Raw genomic sequence first — 17,992 nt, 5'->3', positions numbered from 1 at the left:
TTCCAGTAGAACCTTCTTCACAATGATGATTGCTAGACTCACATGTAGATAAAATTGTTACACCTAGTTTTAAGGAAGGACCTAATTACAGTTTTATTCCATGGGGCAATGTTGGAAAAACTTGGGCCTTTTTACAGCACAGATCTTGAGATTTGCATTAATATCTATTTTCTTGACTAATTAGAAGTTTTTATCCAGAGAAGTTAGTTTTCAGAGAATGCAACCATAAAATGTATGTAGCTAGTTGGGAGATTTTCAATGTAGATAATTGGATACATCTAAATTTGTGGAATAAATAGTTACAGTATAGAAAAATTTTACTATAGTTTCATTACAGCCAGAATATCATTTTAATACTATGGTTTTAAAATATTTTCACTATAAGTGTAAAATGTTTTCTTCTAGAATTTGACAGCACATATTATTCTTGCTTCTGGAATAATTAGCCAGATATTAGTATTCAATTTAATGTAACTAGTATTTGCTTAGCTAACATTTATTAAGCACCTGCTATGTATTAGTTTCTGTATTTAATCTTATAGTGACCTGCAAAGCAGATGATGTAATCCTTACTTTAAGGAGGGGGGAAGTGAAGCTCAGAGGTGTGTTAGGTCACTTGTTCAAGGTCACTCATAGTTTGAGTGGAAAAGGCAGCTTCTGAATGCTGTTGACTCTGAAATCTAAATTTAAGCACTACTCTGGGTCTATGCTAGGCCCTGATCTGAGCCTGTGGAAGGTAAGAGATGAGTAAAACAGTTTCCCACAGGCAATATTAAAGATAAGTTGGTACTTACCTGCCCCACATAGGTCCGTTATGTTAATATGAGTGGGCAGGGAACTGCCTTTTGAGTTAGCTGCAGACACGGCCACAGTCCAGTTCTCAGTTCTGGGGCTGACCCAGGTCCAGGAGGTATGTTCTGTGGTGTTCTGTAGTGTGGGTTTCTTCCCCGCCATGTCCAGCAAAGTCACCTGATAGTGGAGGATTTTTCCTCTTGCCTCTGATACACTTAGATTCTGCAACAAAACACATCCACTTACTGTGTCCACTCAAACAAGGTTGCTGGACATGCTATGCCTGGACCTCATGGGCCCCTAAAGCAGGTGGCTACATCTGAGTGACCTTTCTATTTACACCTCCTCATCTTCTCTACTGTACACTTAATGCTTCTGCCCATCACCACCATTTAGAGAAAAATATCACTTAACATTTGTAAAGCTAATTTTTAGAAACGTATTTTGACTTTCCTTTCTTGCTTCAAAGTGAAACTTCCTAGTAGTAGAAAACTCAATTACATCCAAAGGAACAAGAACAGGATCAGAACTCAGAAGATCTGGGTTTGAGTTCTAGCTCTACCAATCACTAGCTGTGTGACCCAGGCAAGGCACTCAGCCCCTCTGAATCCCCATTTCGAAATTTGTGACATACCCCTCCACACACAGAAGTATAACATTTCAAATAGAAAGTTCAATGCTGCTCATGAAATCAAAAACAAGATTTTCAAGAACTAAACTAGTAAAATCCATACTTGGTGAACTGGCTTTACCATCTGTGCTAGAAACCTAAGACACTGTTTATAAATGTGTGCCTAACCAGTTTTTGCAACTGCAAAAGTTCCAGTTGAGATCATTTGGGAACAATCCCAGAAAGTAAGCAGAAAACTAATTTGTATTGTAACTCTGTCTGGATAAGGACCATGGGAAACAGAAGCAATGAAAACGGACAGCTGCCAAGGTCAGCATTACAGTGCTGGTCCATGCCTACCGCAGGGAGGAAGGCCTAGCTCACCAGATTTAAGCATTGCAGGTTTCTTGGCAAGGTTATTCCTTCCATGAGGTGTGGGATTGCCTCAAGCTGCTGAACAGACACGCCCTAAGGTTGACACATACACCTTTCTCTGATTCCCTACTCCTTAAGCAATCGTCTAGTAATTTGGCTTCCTGTGTATTTTATCAGTCAGCAGAGGCTGGGCTAACAAGAACATCTGGTTCACTGAAAATTTGTGTTTTTCACTTTAAGTGAATAAATTGCCCTTCTCATTTTAATTTGGCTTCTGAAATGATCAGCATACTGAGAAAGAATGTTCCTATCTGCTGACTCAAGCCTTCTGGTTTGCCCAACAGCTGTATTTTTCACAATAAATGAATCATGAACATCCAGCTTTTTATTATATAGTTTAGTCTCTAAGAGATTAATTAATTCAGGTTCTGCCCTAGATGCCTCTCTGGATCCACAAGGCTCAAGACTGGATCTTAAACCATGGTTAATACACCAGGTAAATATCATATTCTTGAGGGTTCTTTTGGGTGCACAGCCTTTCCCTAGAAGACATCTTTGTGTACTGGCAAGAACCAAGAAAATGCCCATCACAGCTGTTCTCATAGGCCTGTTGTGTGAACTAAAATTAAGTGAATGCTTTTGAAACTGTGTTCTAAACTTATTAATACACATGCCCTTTGTCGTAAGAGGAAAATACAGGGTAAATTAAAGCAAAAGCTGTGTAGGGAAGACTGTGTCCTCAGCTGTCTCTCACTCTCTGCTTCCCCATCCATTTCCTTGGATGGTCCAGACACAGGACTATTATCCTACCCCCAATCTATGCACCCCCATCCTAAGGCACCCCTCAAAGTTAACCAAGTTCACCAAGCTCTCCATTCTTGCCATGAACAAAAGTGGCTTCAGTCTCACTCTGACAAATAAGCAGAGCCCTAATAGGAAAAAATACCTTTCAAATAAGCCTTTACTCTCTCTCTCTCTCTCTCTCTCTCTCACTCGTCCTCCACAGCTACCTCAGCAGTCTTACTCATTCCTATGGTAAAGTGCTCAGAGAAGGGGGAAATTTCAAGTCATCTTGGATCCAAGGAGCTTGCCTGGTGACTGCTGTGAAAATCTAGCTGATCAAGTGATCTAGTATATAGAGGTGTGGATCTGAAAGGTGAGTGACAGTTCCCAGAGTTGAAAATATCAGTGAGAAGGTGAGGTTGAGGTGCTTAGATAAATATGGTATCCCATGAGTTATGCTTGTATAAAATGTCAAGCTCAAGTTTTGGGATAAAGGTTAACCTGTCTCAGACAATTGGTCTCCTTAACCAAATTCAAAAACTGGCCTAACTTGTCCAACAGGGCCCTTGGAACAAAAAATTCAATGAGCCAATGGGAAAACAAGTATTAATCCAGCTGGGATGTTAGCAACTGAAAACAATATAATTACCTTGTTTTTTTTTTTAATAGCAACATAAAGTTTGCAAAAAGTGAATATCATCCATTGCCTCTGGATTACACGTGGTCCTGATGGAAAGGAATAGCATCACAGAACAGGAAGGGACTCTACAGATTAACAATTATTCCAAATTTCCTTTTATCAATGGGGAAACTAAGCCCCAGGGAGATGAAGTGACTTGCTTAAGGCCACTCTGACAGATGAATGGAGGAGGTGAGAGTGGAATCCAGGGCTCCTGACTTCCAGACTGGTGGGCCCACTACTCTGACGTCTGCTCCAGTCACTGGTGAGCCTGAAACAATGAATTGGTAAGTATGGGCCACCATGTTTCATAGCTGGAATCCCAAAGTTGCAAAGCAGCTTCTCTAATTGTGAGGCTGTGGTACATTCTGATGTGGAGCATCAACAGTGGACATGAGGTCAGCAATTTTGGGAAGGTGGAGAGCCACAGTTCTTTTTTTCCAGAGACAATGGCCCTGACTCACAAGGAGAAAAGCTGTGAACCCAGAAGAACTGTGACCTGTGGAGCCAGCTGGGTCTTTCCAGATGAACTTAACTTTTGTTTCAGTATTTATTTGGGTGAGTGATAAGGGAGAAACTATCACCTACTGGGCCACACCATGAGTCAAGAGCTTTACAGCTATGGCTACATTTAGTCCTTCTAACTCCCCACTCTGATCAGGGTACTGAGGCTTGGAGCAATTAAGAAACTGACTCAAGCAGTCCACACAAAGAAATATGAGATTTTAGTGCGCCCCCTGGTGGATGTGGGAGAGGAAGGAATGCCTGGACCATTTCTGGTGTCCTTGGGGATGTCTGGAAGAATTGATACTTCTTGTACTTTCTTATTCTTCTTCTCCTTTTTAAAGAAAATCCTAACCAGAGGACATTTTTCCCATTGATTTTTAGAGAGAAAGGAAGGGAGAGAGGAATGGAAAGAAAGAGACATTGATGTAAGAGAGAAAAGCATCGATTGCTTGCCACCCTTATGCACCCAGGCCAGGAATTGCACACATCTGCACTGGGGATCGAACTGGCCACAAGGTATATGCCCCAACCAGGAAGTGAACTTGCAACCCTTTGGTTACAGGACGATGCTCCAACCAAGTCACACTGGCCAGGGCTGCTTGTGCCTTCTTGGGAAATGCTGAAGCTGATCTCAAGCCAGTGTTCCTATTGTCATTGTCACCTCTCCTATTGGTAAGAGTAAGGTAAAAAAAGGAAAAGCTGTCAGACTGCCTCTCTTCTTCAGTTTTCTTTCTGTTCTATCCAGTGGGAAATGATTTAAAGTAGTAAACTCGGCCTTTCTGACTTTGGTTTGTCTGAGAAGCAAAGAGTGAACAGCTCCCTCATAAACCTATTGTAAGAGTTCTGCGGCCTGAAAAGGCTTTCAGCATCCAAACTAACTGAAGGAGGGTAATCCATGATAGGACAAAACTAACACATGTCACCATGTGTTAGAAAAACCAACACCATGGCTTAGAAGACACTTTTTCACAATTCTGGTTAATCTTCACAACAACCTCAGGTGGTATATACTACTGCCTACTTACCTGTGAAGAAAATAAGGTACTGAGAGGGTAAGTACTTTGCTCAAGAACACACAGCCATTACGTGATAAAGCTGGGACTTGAACTCAGGTAGTGTAGCTCTATCTGGAGGATGAACTCTTAACCACTGTGATGCTAGCACTTAGTAGACATTCCCCAGGTGTTGTGCTACATTGAACTGATTTAATTCCTAGTCCTACCTCGTGGTAGTCACCCCACAAAATTTCTACCCTGTTCTGCCACTAGAAAAACAGCAAAATAATGGAAGCTTCTATAAGAGCAAAACTTTAACTCCCTTTCCACCTCTGTTTTCTATCTTCTGTTAATTCTCTGTTACCCACTCTCTTACTCTTTGTCATTGACTCCATCTGTTATGCAACCAAAAATCTCTACATCATAGCTGGTGTGATACATGTGACTAGTAAGTGAGGTAAAACAGCCTATTCTGTCTGAAACTACCTTCTGAAATTCTGTGCCAGCCTGTGATGGGACAGGGTTTGGGAAAAGGAAGGAGATAGACTTGAACATTATGACAAACTATTGAAATCTTCCCATCTGCTGCTTTTGTGTTTAAGCATTGATTCTGAGATTGGATACATCCTATAATTACTTGAGACCCTCAGGCTCCTGGCGGCCAGCCTTCCCTGGGGACTTACAATAGGCCTTTGTCCTACATAGATCAATACAAATCAGGTTACAAATAATACTGTCTACTTTTACTGAATCTCTTTCATATGTAGAAGCCAAAAAACTCATCCCTTCATTGCAATGTGATAAAGGTTGGAATATTCTTCCTACAACACAGAGAAATACAGGGGGAAAGAGGCAAAGTGAACATAGTAAATGAGCTGCCTCTGGTCCCGACAGTCTTTCTGAAGCTGGGCTTGTCATTTTCTCTTTATTCTCCCCTCGTGTGTTTTGAGGGTAGCTGTTTATTTAAATAAATTACTTCATTTAACAAATGAATAAAGAAATCACCAAATCTTTTCCCCGTTATTGTAATCAAGAGTTTCCCTCACTCTCCTCGGTGTCACTTGTCAGAGCCCTAGAGCCTCACTGTCCACTGCAGCAGGTGTGGTGCCGAGAGGCGGGGAGGCCGCGGAGCCGGGCAGCCTGGCCGGCCTGAACTGAGGGGAGCTGCTGCCTGGAGGGCGAACACGCCGCCACTGCACAGGGCTGATGCTTAGTAGACACACCAGTTTTCAAAGACTTAGTAGGGAAAAAATGTAAAATAACTCAATAATAAAAATATTGGTTACATGTTGAAATGAAACCGTTCCAGATATATTTGGGTTATCTTTTAAAAATTAATTCCACCTGTTTGTTCTTTTAAAATGTGACTGCGAGAAAATTTGGAATTAGCCGCAACTGGCTTGCATTTGAGGCTTGCTTTGAATCACTTCCCTGAAGTGATCTTTCTTTATGGGCTGAATCCATAGTTCCCACAACTGTGCTTCCTCCCTTGTCCTGGTTCACCTGTTCTTCTGGGGTCAGCTCCACTGTTACCTTCTGAGAGGTCCTCTCTAACTCCTTATCCATTCCTCCGCTCTACTGGATGAGCCCGACCATCATCCCTGCAGCTGAATCTCAAACTCCTCCCTAGTGCCAGAGTGCCCTCATCATCCTCACTCCTACTCCTGATCTCCTGCTGGACTGCAAGTTCAAGGACATGAGGGCTGGATTTGTCTTGTTCACTTCCATATCGCTGGCACAAAGCACACACAGTGTCCAGTACTAAAGACTGGCTTTAATATATTTGTTTGAATGAATGAATGAATGAAGTGAATTCAGCTTCATTTACACACAGATATTCCTCTTCCAGACCCATGGCCTCAGCTATAATTTCAGAAAGTTTCTGATTTGCTATGATCAAGATAGTGGGAGGACTAAGAAGAAATTAACAGAGGAAACTGGAAAAGTTAATGTGGCTTTACCCATTGTCATATCATTTCACATTACACCTATATTTGTATCTATATCTTCATTTATATTGATATATATACAAGGTGATTTTCTTCTTAAAGGATACACGTTATATTAACTGGAATGAAAGTGTATTGGACTCATATTGTTTCCTTTGCTTAGATTAAGGAACTCTGCACAGAAGATGACAGAATCTGAGGGACAGAATTGCTAAAAGTCCCTTGTGAAGGGCTTTAATACAGGACGGGTTGTTTGTGACAGACAAAGTTTCTAAATGTTATTGCATTTGTTGTTTTAACAGTACCCAGTATTTCTATTGTATTTCATGGATTATGTTGTACTTTTGGCTTCAACAAAGAAAATACTTTTTCTTTTAAAAATAACTATGGCAAAAAATAGTACAGGATATTTTTGAGGAAATACAGCTTTCAAGAGAAACCAATGGGTGGGAAAATGAGTAACTAGGTGGGAACCAGAGCATCAAAGCAAAGGTCTCCTTCACTCCCACACACTCGCACATTCACATTCATGTAGATACACACTGATATTCACACACATCCACACCCACACTCATATCCACAGGCATACCTTCCACACACACTTATTCACTGCTGTGGCTTGAATGTTCATGTGTCCTCAAGATTCACTTACTGGAATCCTAACCCCCAGTGTGATGGTGTCAGGAGGCAGGGTCTCTGGGAGGTGATTACATCATGAGAACAGAGCCCTCGTGAATGGGATTAGTGATCTTATAAAGGAGACTCCACAGAGCTCCCTGCCCTTCCACCATGTGAGGATACAACACGAAGTCTGCAGCTCAGAAGATGCCCTTCACCTGACCATGCTGCCAGCCTGATCTTGGACTTCCAGACTCCAGGACTCCGAGAGAGAGATTTCTGTTGTTCATTCATCACCAGTGTATGATATTTTGTTATAACAGCCCACATGGGCGAGGACATTCACATACGTGCACTTATACTCACATACATATTTGTATATGCATACTGACACCTACATCCACACTCACTCATATCCTTCACACATATGAAAGACACACACATTCACACACACACTTACACATACCCTCTGTACTCACACGCTTATCCCGCACACATGCACGTGCACACACATCACTCACATACACTCACATACATTCATACATTCACACGTACACTCACAGGGACTGTGCCCATTTGGCACCTGGTTGTTCTCCTCTGATATAAACATCCTGCAAAAATGAAAGGTCATCTCACATTTCCGCCACTGCTAGAGAAGCATGCTCTCACTTTGTTCACAGGCTAATGGGGTTTTACTTGGGGCTTCCTTTGGTGCCAACACCTGAAATTCCCCTCTGCTAGGTGGGGTGTACTCTGACTGGGTTTCCCAGTATTAATCAATGTTTAAAGAAAAAAACCCCACCACATGTATGTCTTTGCTTCCTTTCCCCAGTGAGGTCTAATTTGGGCCTCACCACAAAGCCCCTGATGTGGCTGCAGCACCTCTTTCTAGTCTGGCATTCATGAGTGACATTTGTCATGGCACCACCCCATCAAATGCCCACACCTGCCTGAGAGCAGCATGAGGAATCCCAGGTCAGACGAGTGGGGCAACAGTGAACGGTTCCACACAGAAGGGGCAGTGATTTCTGCCCAGGAAAGGCTCCCAGGAACAAGTACCATATTAGCTCTACTTGGAAATCACTTGACCTTCCTAGACCTGTTTCTGCATTTGTAAAATGGGTAGCGGGACTATCAACAATGTGTGATGCTTCAGTTCCCTTTGGCTCTAGAGGTCTGTGATTCTGTGGTTCTGTGGCCCAAAGCAGGCCTGCTCGCCTAAGTAACTCTGGTCAGTGTTTTATTCCCACTTCCTGGTGAGTGACTATTGGGGTCACTGAAGAAGCCCAGGATTTTGCTGCAAAGGACTTAATTCTGTAACGGCACTACAAAACTGAGGACTAGATCCAACTTTCCTTAAGGAGTCTCTCCGGCTGGATGGTCACTGAAGGCTTGGAAGGTGCACTATCATCACCACTACCAAGTTACAGAAGCTTCTAGTGTTTGCATTTTTTATTTCTTATTCAAGCCAGTTCCAGTTCAAGCACCTACAATTCTGGCTCCCCACAAGGGAAGAGTTTCTAACAATAAGAGATGCCCATCGTGGCACAGGCTACCTACAAAGTGGAATTCTCCGTGTATCAGAAGGTCCCAGCTGAGACATCTGTCTGTCCTGGCCAATGCGGAAGCAATGTTTAGGAGAGGAAGGGTGGATTAGAAGAGGAAGAGGATTAAAATCATTTTGAATTCCAAAACCTCACTTTATAATATAAGTTTCTGGAGGACTAGCGGCAAGATCAAAATGAGAAGCAGTGTAGATTTGCATATGCACATTTTCTAAGTATTACCGGTGGCTGACAACTGTTTATTTTAATTCAGCTCTGATACTTGACACTTGACCCAGGATACTTCCAAGTACCATGATCACACCCGTGCTAAACTCTGTTACAGTGAGAAGCACAGAGGCATGGATGACACTGAGTACGTGTGGCTTTCGCTCTCAGGATAAAAGTTCATAATGTAATACCATTTAATTTTTCTATGTGTCCTCTCATTTATAAATCCCCACAATGGTCTTGTCAGTTACACAGATACCAGTATCATTACCCCCACTCTACAGAGAAAAATCCTGAAGTAGAGGGGAATGAAATGAGGCTAGAAAACAGTGTATCTTTTCAGATCACTGAAATGCTGAGGACATTTTGGGAGGAGAAATCTTTATGGAAGGAGGAATTTTGTTTTTTTAACCAGTCACTTACTGGTAAAAATGAAAACCAAGAGCCAAGAATTGAGCTGGGTTCTTCTATAATATTCACAAGTATGGCTGCTCCAAATGTCTTGCTTTGAGAATTGTCTTGCTAGTATAAATGGCTTTATTTTAAAATAAATTTTAAGCTGTGGTTTTAGTTTCAAAGTAAAGAGCTTGATTATGACTCACCAAGCTGTTTATAGTAGTCTCCTCTTACACCAGACATTTTTTTGTGTGAGGGAGAAAGGGAAAAAGGGAGGAAGAGCTCATTTGCTGCCTGGCTTATTTCTTAAATACAAAGAAGACTGCAACTATCAAAATCTATCATGCAAACCCCAGTGGAGAACTATATATTCATTACTCTGACCTTTCTGGTTTTGTGCTCACCAGCTTCATAATTCCAAAACTGTTTATTTACCCTTAGCTAGAAGAGGTGCAGTGAGAGGTTTTGGGAAATAAGGAGGAATGCAGCTCACCAGAAAACCTCTTATTATGAGCATGCCAATCAGTAGCTCAATTCAAATCGCATTTTTTTCAACACAGATGAGTCATGATGTAGCAGAAAGAGTTCTGGATTCCATTTCAGTCCAAGCTCTGCACTCAGTAGCTAGGTGACTTTGGGAAGATCTTCCTCTCTCTGACCCTCAGTTTTTGTATTTGTTAAGTAGGGATACCTAGCACCTATCACACAGGGTTTTGGTAAGGATTAAATGAAACAACAGTGCCAGTCTTTAGCACTTTGTGTGTGAAACTTTCACATCCTGTAATTACATAAGGAGGCATTGTTTCCTGGAAGGCTGTTTGATTTACTGCCGTTTTACTACTAGTCCTGAGGAAGAGCTGTTTTCCATTCCTACTCATATTATTTTTTGTTATTTGTTTTCCTGAGGTCTGCAGCTGTCCCTCTCCCTTTTCAATGACTATAGAAAACATATTCCTAAATATCCACATCCAGTTTCCCTATGCTTAATTTCCCAAAAAGTGCATGGTCTCTGCTGGGCACATTGTGTGTAGGAAGGAGCAGTGGGCAGAGAGGGGACAGAAGTCAGAAGAGATGATGTAGTGGGGTCAGAGGGTGGATATGCCAGGGGATGGGAAGGGACCCCGATGAGGGAAAGATGAGGAAGTAGATGGGGGAAAGATGTGATTGTGTGGAGGAAGGAACTGGGTCAGAGCTCTCACCCTTTCCTGGCAAAAGTAAATGACACTGAGTCAAGTATCTTGAAGATATGGCTGTGAAAACGAGCTTCAACAAAATCTCTGAAGCCTCATCTATGAAAGCCAGCATAAAAATAAAAAATCTTTTTCCATCTTTGAAATGTATTGTTCAACTATATAACTCTCTTTATATGTCAACTATATCTCCATAAAAACAAAAAATCACAAATATATAATTCTCCTGAATTTCAAGTTGACATGGAAAACTTACCTTCCAGAAAAGAGAAATCTGTTGTTTACTGTAGTCAATGTTCTGTTTCATGTACCAGACATCTAGTGTCCCAGTAGGCTCTGATTTAAAGAGGAAAGAACATATTTTCATATAAATATTTACACATATATAAACACATACACATATACAAGTATAAAACCTTTAATAGTCAATGGGTTATTTGATAAACAATTCTGGGAGAGTAGGATTATAAGATACTTTCAATTTTCTTTGTGCCCCAGTATTTTTGTTTTTCTTTTGTTAAACAATGAACATGTATATCTTTGGCCATAGAAAGCTCACAGTTACCTTAAAAACAAAATTTAAAAAATTAGGAGGAGGAAATTAGATTCCTAACTTGCTTTTAAAACATATTAATAAAATAAAGTGTGTGTGGCTCTTCCTTTTTTATTGGAATGCATCAAAAATTCTCAGTTAAAACTAAAGACATAAATCATAAGGAAAATATTTTTTGATCCTATGAAAGTACAAAATATGAATAATAAACTTTGCACTCATCTCCATTTCTGACCTAATATCTCAGTACTATTATTTGGTTTTATGATCACTAGACAATGATCTACTTGAAAGGAGGGCCTATCTCACGCATCTTAATATTTCTCCTACCTAGCACCATGCTTGGAATATAATAGGCTCTCAATAACTCTTTGTTACAAGATGAATGTACAAATCAGGCAACATTACGTCCTTGATGCTAAAACACAGGCTGAACTGATAGTAGAAATAGCCACCAATTTATAGGACAATGGTCAAATGTGACCTAATTTAATATGAGAAAGTCAAACAAACATGCTTGAAAACTAAATAATCAACTCATGTGTGTAAAAGTTTGTGTGCACGTGTGTGTATATATGTGGGCGAAGTAGTTTTATTTCTTCCTGTATCAGATTTGTTTTGATTTATAGCCAAGGGGTAGTCAATATAAGCAACCCCTGAAAACAGGCTTCAGTTGCACCAACCTAACTTAGTTAACAGTGACAGTTGGAGTGTAATTGTGGTGAGGCTATAATGAGGTTCATTCTGTAGCAGGAAGTTCCATTAAACCAGATGGAAATTTCTAGAAAATTAAGTTTCACCTGGATAACAGAAGACAAGCAGCCAGGGGAGGAGAAGAGTAGGGGACAAAGGGAGGGAGCACATGTACCAGCACATACTATGGGCAAGTCCTGTGTGGGCCCATTCACAGTTACAGCTCATGTCCCCCTCATCGCCGTGACGTCCGCAGCTATATTGCAGTGGTTAAAGTGTAACCTCCAGAGCTAGGCCATCTATGGGCAAATCCCAGCTCTGTGATCTTGAACAACTGGTAACCACATCCTTAAGCCAGTTTCCTCATCTGTCAAGTGAGGATCATAATTCTGTACCTCACATGGCACTGTTGTGAGAATTTAAATGAATAGAAGAGTGCTGAAATGTGCTAAATACTCAATAAATTTAGCTGTTGTTTTCTTCATTTGAAAACTGAAGTGCTGAGAGATAAAGGAATTGTTCAAGGTCCCAAAACTAATGCTCAGAGAGGCCAGGCTTTGAACACATATCTGTTTAATTTCATGGTCTTCACTCTGCACCACAAAGTTGCTTGAATCTGAGAAGGCTAATGATTTCTCTATAATTCCCCAGTAGACGTGCCTCTTTTGTGTTCAGTTTCTTCCTTTGTTACTCCCTCTTCCTGCTTCTCTTGCCCTCTTTTCTTTTTTTCTCAACATTCACTTCTTTTCTTTCCCCTTTCTGTCCACTAGTGGTAGTATTTACCCTTGCAGTGAGTACTTAGCAGAAAGAAATACATACATAAAACATCACAAAAATCTCAATCCTTTAGGATTATGAAGAAAACCCAGGAATCAAATTAGGACTTTTTTCCTGCTAGTCCAGATGCAAAAAAGGAAAATGTACAGGCAACAGAAGGAAAGGGAACCTGACATGTATTAACCACTTATTATGTGTCAGGTAATAGTTGGACACTTTATATACATTATCTTATTTAATCCTCACATATTGCAGGGGGCGCATGTGATTACACCTAATTTACAGCTGACAAAGGTTAAATGATTTACAAGAGACATACAGCTGGTAAGTGGCAAAATTGAGAGCTGAGCCTAGGTCTCCAAAGACCCTGCTTTTCCATTACAGTTCGTTATGCTGAACAAAGGTCTGAACACTTCACAAAACTGATAATCCAAACAGTGACACATAATCAGGATATGGAAACCTGGGTATGCTCAATGTCAAAGCCAGTTGATTTGTTCCTTCGTGCTAAATGTTTTCACTTAATCACATATTGGTAAGAAATGTAAAGGAAACATTTATTGCTTTACTAAAGATCTATAACCTATCATTTTATTATAGAGCTAAACATGGAATTCTAGAATCTTAGTCTCTTCAAAGGAGAAATTGCAAGTGAAACTGAAATTTTAATGGTGGCCACCTTCAGTGTAAGCCACTATGGGAGAGAAATCATTAGTTGAATCTGTGTGAGTTTCAAAGGGTAGAATTTCATGACCAGGGGTGTCAAACCACTGTTGCTTAACACAATGTAAGGGCTAATATTAAAGAGAATGTTTGACATTCAGCTGTCACAAAGTCACTTAAAGTTCTAACCACAGTGTTGTGTAATAATAAAAGGCAGATTAAAACTATTGTAAGCAAGTGGGAAAAGGAAAGTCAAACGCTCATATGTCAAAGTGATTACAAAACAAATGGGTGCAAATGATTAAATATATAAACATTGCAAAATGAAAGTTGCCTTTCCTGAGATGAAACTAGCTCCTATGAAAAGGGAAACATTGTAGGGCTAACTAGAGTCACCAATGGTGGGGGGCGGGGAGAGGAAAGAAAAGATCCTTAATTAAGCAAGATATTGGCCTAAATGACTTAAATGACCTTGAGGATTCTTTCAACTCTAAAATCCCCAGTTTCCAGGATTCCATGAAACTGTATGTGTGGCAAACAAATGAGAGACAAGCAATGATTTGCTCTTGAGATTAGCATTCCCATCTGAAGCCCAGGCACAGGGCTGTGGACAAGGGCAACCGAATAGGGGTATAAAGCTGTCCCTTCACAGAGGTTTCACCAGGAATTGAAAGGAAGAATAAAGATCTCTAAGAACAATGAAACTGGAGGATTTAACAAAAAGTAAATATGGAAAAGGCATATCTTGAGAGGTTTCAGGTAGAGGACGAAATGCAATGCACACATTTTTTTTTTTTTTTGGTCCAAGCTGTACTCTAAGCAGGGCAAGAGAGTGAAACAAGTCATTCACTTCCTTGATTCCTTAATGCCCCACTCTTTAGGCTGTGATATATTTATCTAAAATCTAGTTTTAGGACTTCTGGTCAAGATGGAGGTATAGGTAAACATGGCTAGCCTCCTCTCATAAGCACATGAAAATTACAACTAAACTGTAGAACAACCACAACTCAGAACTGTCAGAAACTGAGTTGAATGGAAGTCGGACAACTATGGAATTAAATCCACATCCATCCAGACTGATAGGAGGGGCAGAGATGTGGAAATGTGAAAAGGGCTGGATCCATACTCACGTGTGGTGGATGAAAATCAGGAGGGATATCTCAGGAGTGTGGGATCACAGCCCCTCTTTCTGTCACTGTGCTTTATAGCCTATCATCCACATGGGTGTTCCTTCTCAAAGGCTGTCCTGTCAGTCTGTCCACCTACCCACATTCAGTGATATGTTTCTCTCAACTGATGCCTTTGCTTCAAACCTCACTGAGCAAAAGGGAGAATACAAGCCAGAATTCCCTCATCTTTCCACTGTGAACACTTTTAAACTTCACCATCTATTCCCTAACACAGCACCCTCACTGATTTTACTAGGGATGAATCATCTCTACTTCCATCAAAGTTCAGTTCTTTAACCTGAGTTCTGAATCCCATCCTCTCTTGCTTTATCAAGAATCTCTCTTCCACTTTTCTTATATTATTAACTTCTCACTCTCTCTCTGCCAGGCCCTTATCATTGTAGGGTTAACTAGAGTCACCAATAAACATGTAAATATACTATATTATTTCTGATTGTAAAAACAGAAACAAAGAGACAAAGAACTTCCTAACATCACATCCCATTCCAACTACTGCCTTGCATCTCTCCTCCCCTTCACAGGACTTCTTAAAGAGTTGTGAACTGTCACTCCTATTATTTCCTCACCTCACACTCACTCTTAACTCATCCCAGCTGAGGTTTTGTGCCCACTACTACTGGTTGGCAGTACACTCTGTGTTGTCAAATCTATCACTTCTTGGTTCTTATTTCACTGGACTTCTCAGCAGCATTTCAAATATTTGAATATTCCCTCTTTGTTTTTTTTTTAAAGAAATATAATGTTTCAACAAGATCACAAGTGAAGATCAAGCTTCTTTCTTCTTAGAAATAGGGATGTTTCATCCATACTAAAATCAATGGAGGCATTGTGTTAGAGTGCTATGGAGTGCTGATAGACAAAGAATTGCAAACGACTATATATAAAATACAATCTTGATTATGTTCAAAAACAAGCAAAACTAATAACTGTATAGAGATTTCAGAAAGCTATGAGGAAAGTATGAGGATGATAAACCTACAATCCAGGTTGGTGATTACTTCTGGGGACGCATGCCAGGGGTAAGGACACGTTGGTAATTTTGTAGTATTTAAGTTGAATGGTGGGTTCTTAAGTGTTCATAGTGTTCATTTTGTTGTTATGCTTTAAATTAGAGAGTAGTTTAAACTAGGGCAATCACAGTGGCCATGGAAGGAATGAACAGATTTTGAATACATTCAGGAGATTGAGTCAATTGTTGATATCAGGAAATGGGGGGAAAAGAAATTTAAGAATAATTTCTCAATTTTTGACTTGAGTATCTAGGATGATGGTGGTGTCATTTACTGAAATAGAAAAGAGTGAGACAGAAATATTTTGTATATATTTTGCTTTGAAGAAAATTGAAAAGTTTTTGTTTAGGCTATACAAGGTTTAGGATGTCTGTTGCCATCTAAGTGAAATAAGAAATAGGGAATGGGAACATAGACCTGGAGTTCTGGAGAGGGTCCAGGGCTGAAACTATATGTTACCAACACTTGGCTAATAAGGTAGAATGAAAACCAGAAATATGATCAATGGAACAGAATAGAGAGCCCAGAAATAAACCCACTTCTTTATGGTCAATTAATATTTGACAAAGGAGGCAAGAACACACAGTGGGGTAAAGATAATGTGTTCAACAAATGGTGTCAGGATATTTGGACAGATATATGTAAAAAAATGAAACTAGACCACCCTCTTACACCACATACAAGAATAAACTCAAAATGGATTAAAGACTTAAATGTAAAACTTGAAAACATAAAAATCCTTGAGAAAAACCTCAGCAGTAAGATCTCAGACATTTCTTACAGCAATTTTTTTTTATTATATCTTCTTAGGCAAGGGAAACTAAAGAAAAAATAAACAAATGGGACTATATCAAACTAAATAGTATTTTCACAGAAAAGGAAACCATTAACAAAATGAAAAGACAACCCACTGAATGTTTGCCAATGATACATCTGATAAGGGGTTAATATAAAAAATTGTAAAGAACTTATAAAACTCAACAACAACAAAAATCCAATAAAAAATGGGCAAAGGGCCTGAATACATTTACACGATGAAATACTACTTGACTGTAAAAAAAAAAAAAAAAGGAAATCTTACCGTTTGCAATAGCATGGATGGACCTGGGAAGTATTATATTAAGTGAAACAAGCCAATCAGAGAAAGACAAGTATCATATGATTTTACTTATATGTGGAATCTAATGAGCAAAATAAACAAATAAACAAAGTAGAAACAGACTCATAGATACAGAGAACAGACTGAAAGCTGTTAGGAGGGGAGTGGGGTTAAGGGACTGGGTGAAAAAAGTGAAGGGATTAAGACAAGAAAAAAAAACAGACAAAAAAATTCATAGATAGACAACAGTATGGTAATTACCAGAGGCAAACTGAGGTGAGGAGAGGTAGAACAGCGTCAATGTGGAATAAAAGGAAAAAACCCCTCAGGAATGTGAGATTTCAAAGAATTCAAGAGAATCAAGTACTTCAAGGAGGAAGTAGCTCTCTTCCCCTACTACAATCACCTTGGAGGCCATCTGTTCCAGATGGAAGAAAGCTATAAGATTCCGTTTGGGTTTCACATTTCTTCTTGGTTCCCCTCCTCCAGGAATCTTTTCCTGATGTTCCAGTACACACCCCTGAGTCCGAGGATCTGACTAGTTAACACTGTGTCTCAGCACCTGGCATAGTTCCTGATTCACACACATTCCCCACAGACCATCGAGAGAAGCATATTTTTTCCCACTGGTTTCGGTTTGGAGGGGGCTTTATGAAAAACATTTCTTCCTATTGGGGTGATCACCATCTTGTCAAATAATTAAGCTTAGGCATTTACTTCTTTAGGGGTACATGTTGGATTTAAAGGAGACTAAAAGGAGAAAGAGGGTAGGGACTGACATTGGATATGAAAGATAACATCTTTCTAATGAAAATGTTTGCATGTAAGTCTCTTTAGAAGGGTAAAGAGCTATTCATTCTCATTTCCTCAAGCCACAGCAAAGAGACATAAGTATGATACTTGCAAGTTTAGCTAGTTTAGTAGTCAGTGAACTATAGCTCATTGATCAAGTCTGGCACATTCCCTGTTTTTGTATAGCCTATGAACTAATAATAATAGTTTCCATATTTTAATTTTTTAAATAAAGACAATTTTATTTATTTATTTTTAGAGAGAGGAAAAGGGTGAGAGAAAGACAGGGAGAGTCACACTGATGTATGAGAGATACATTGATCTGTTCCCTCTTGCACTCCCCCAACTGGAGACCTAGCCTGCAACCCAGGCATGGGCCCTGACTGGGAATTGAACCGACGACCTTTCAGGTTCCAGGCCGGCATTCAATCCACTGAGCCACACCAGCCAGGGCAGTAATAATGGTTTTTACATTTTTAAATGGTTGTAAAAAAAATCAGAAGGAGAATCATTTTTAGTGACATGTGAAAATTATATAAAATTCAA

At 39.9% G+C, this 17,992-nt stretch overlaps 1 protein-coding gene across 1 annotated transcript in view; it reads right to left on the bottom strand.

Annotated features, from left to right (window-relative positions):
* IL12RB2 (interleukin 12 receptor subunit beta 2) overlaps nucleotides 1-17,992 on the bottom strand; it is a 61,648-nt gene that overhangs the window by 27,971 nt on the left and 15,685 nt on the right. The window contains exons 8-9 of the mRNA XM_028512454.2: nucleotides 10,926-11,005; nucleotides 795-1,014 (exon numbers count right to left, since the gene is read on the bottom strand). Of these exons, the coding sequence (XP_028368255.1) occupies nucleotides 795-1,014; nucleotides 10,926-11,005 (300 nt within the window). The remainder of the gene's footprint in view (nucleotides 1-794; nucleotides 1,015-10,925; nucleotides 11,006-17,992) is intronic.

This window comes from Phyllostomus discolor, chromosome 5, assembly GCF_004126475.2.
Source record: "Phyllostomus discolor isolate MPI-MPIP mPhyDis1 chromosome 5, mPhyDis1.pri.v3, whole genome shotgun sequence".
Classification (NCBI taxonomy): Eukaryota; Metazoa; Chordata; class Mammalia; order Chiroptera; family Phyllostomidae; genus Phyllostomus; species Phyllostomus discolor.
Note: the sequence above shows the minus strand (reverse complement) of the source record. Positions and strands in the feature narration are given on the sequence as shown.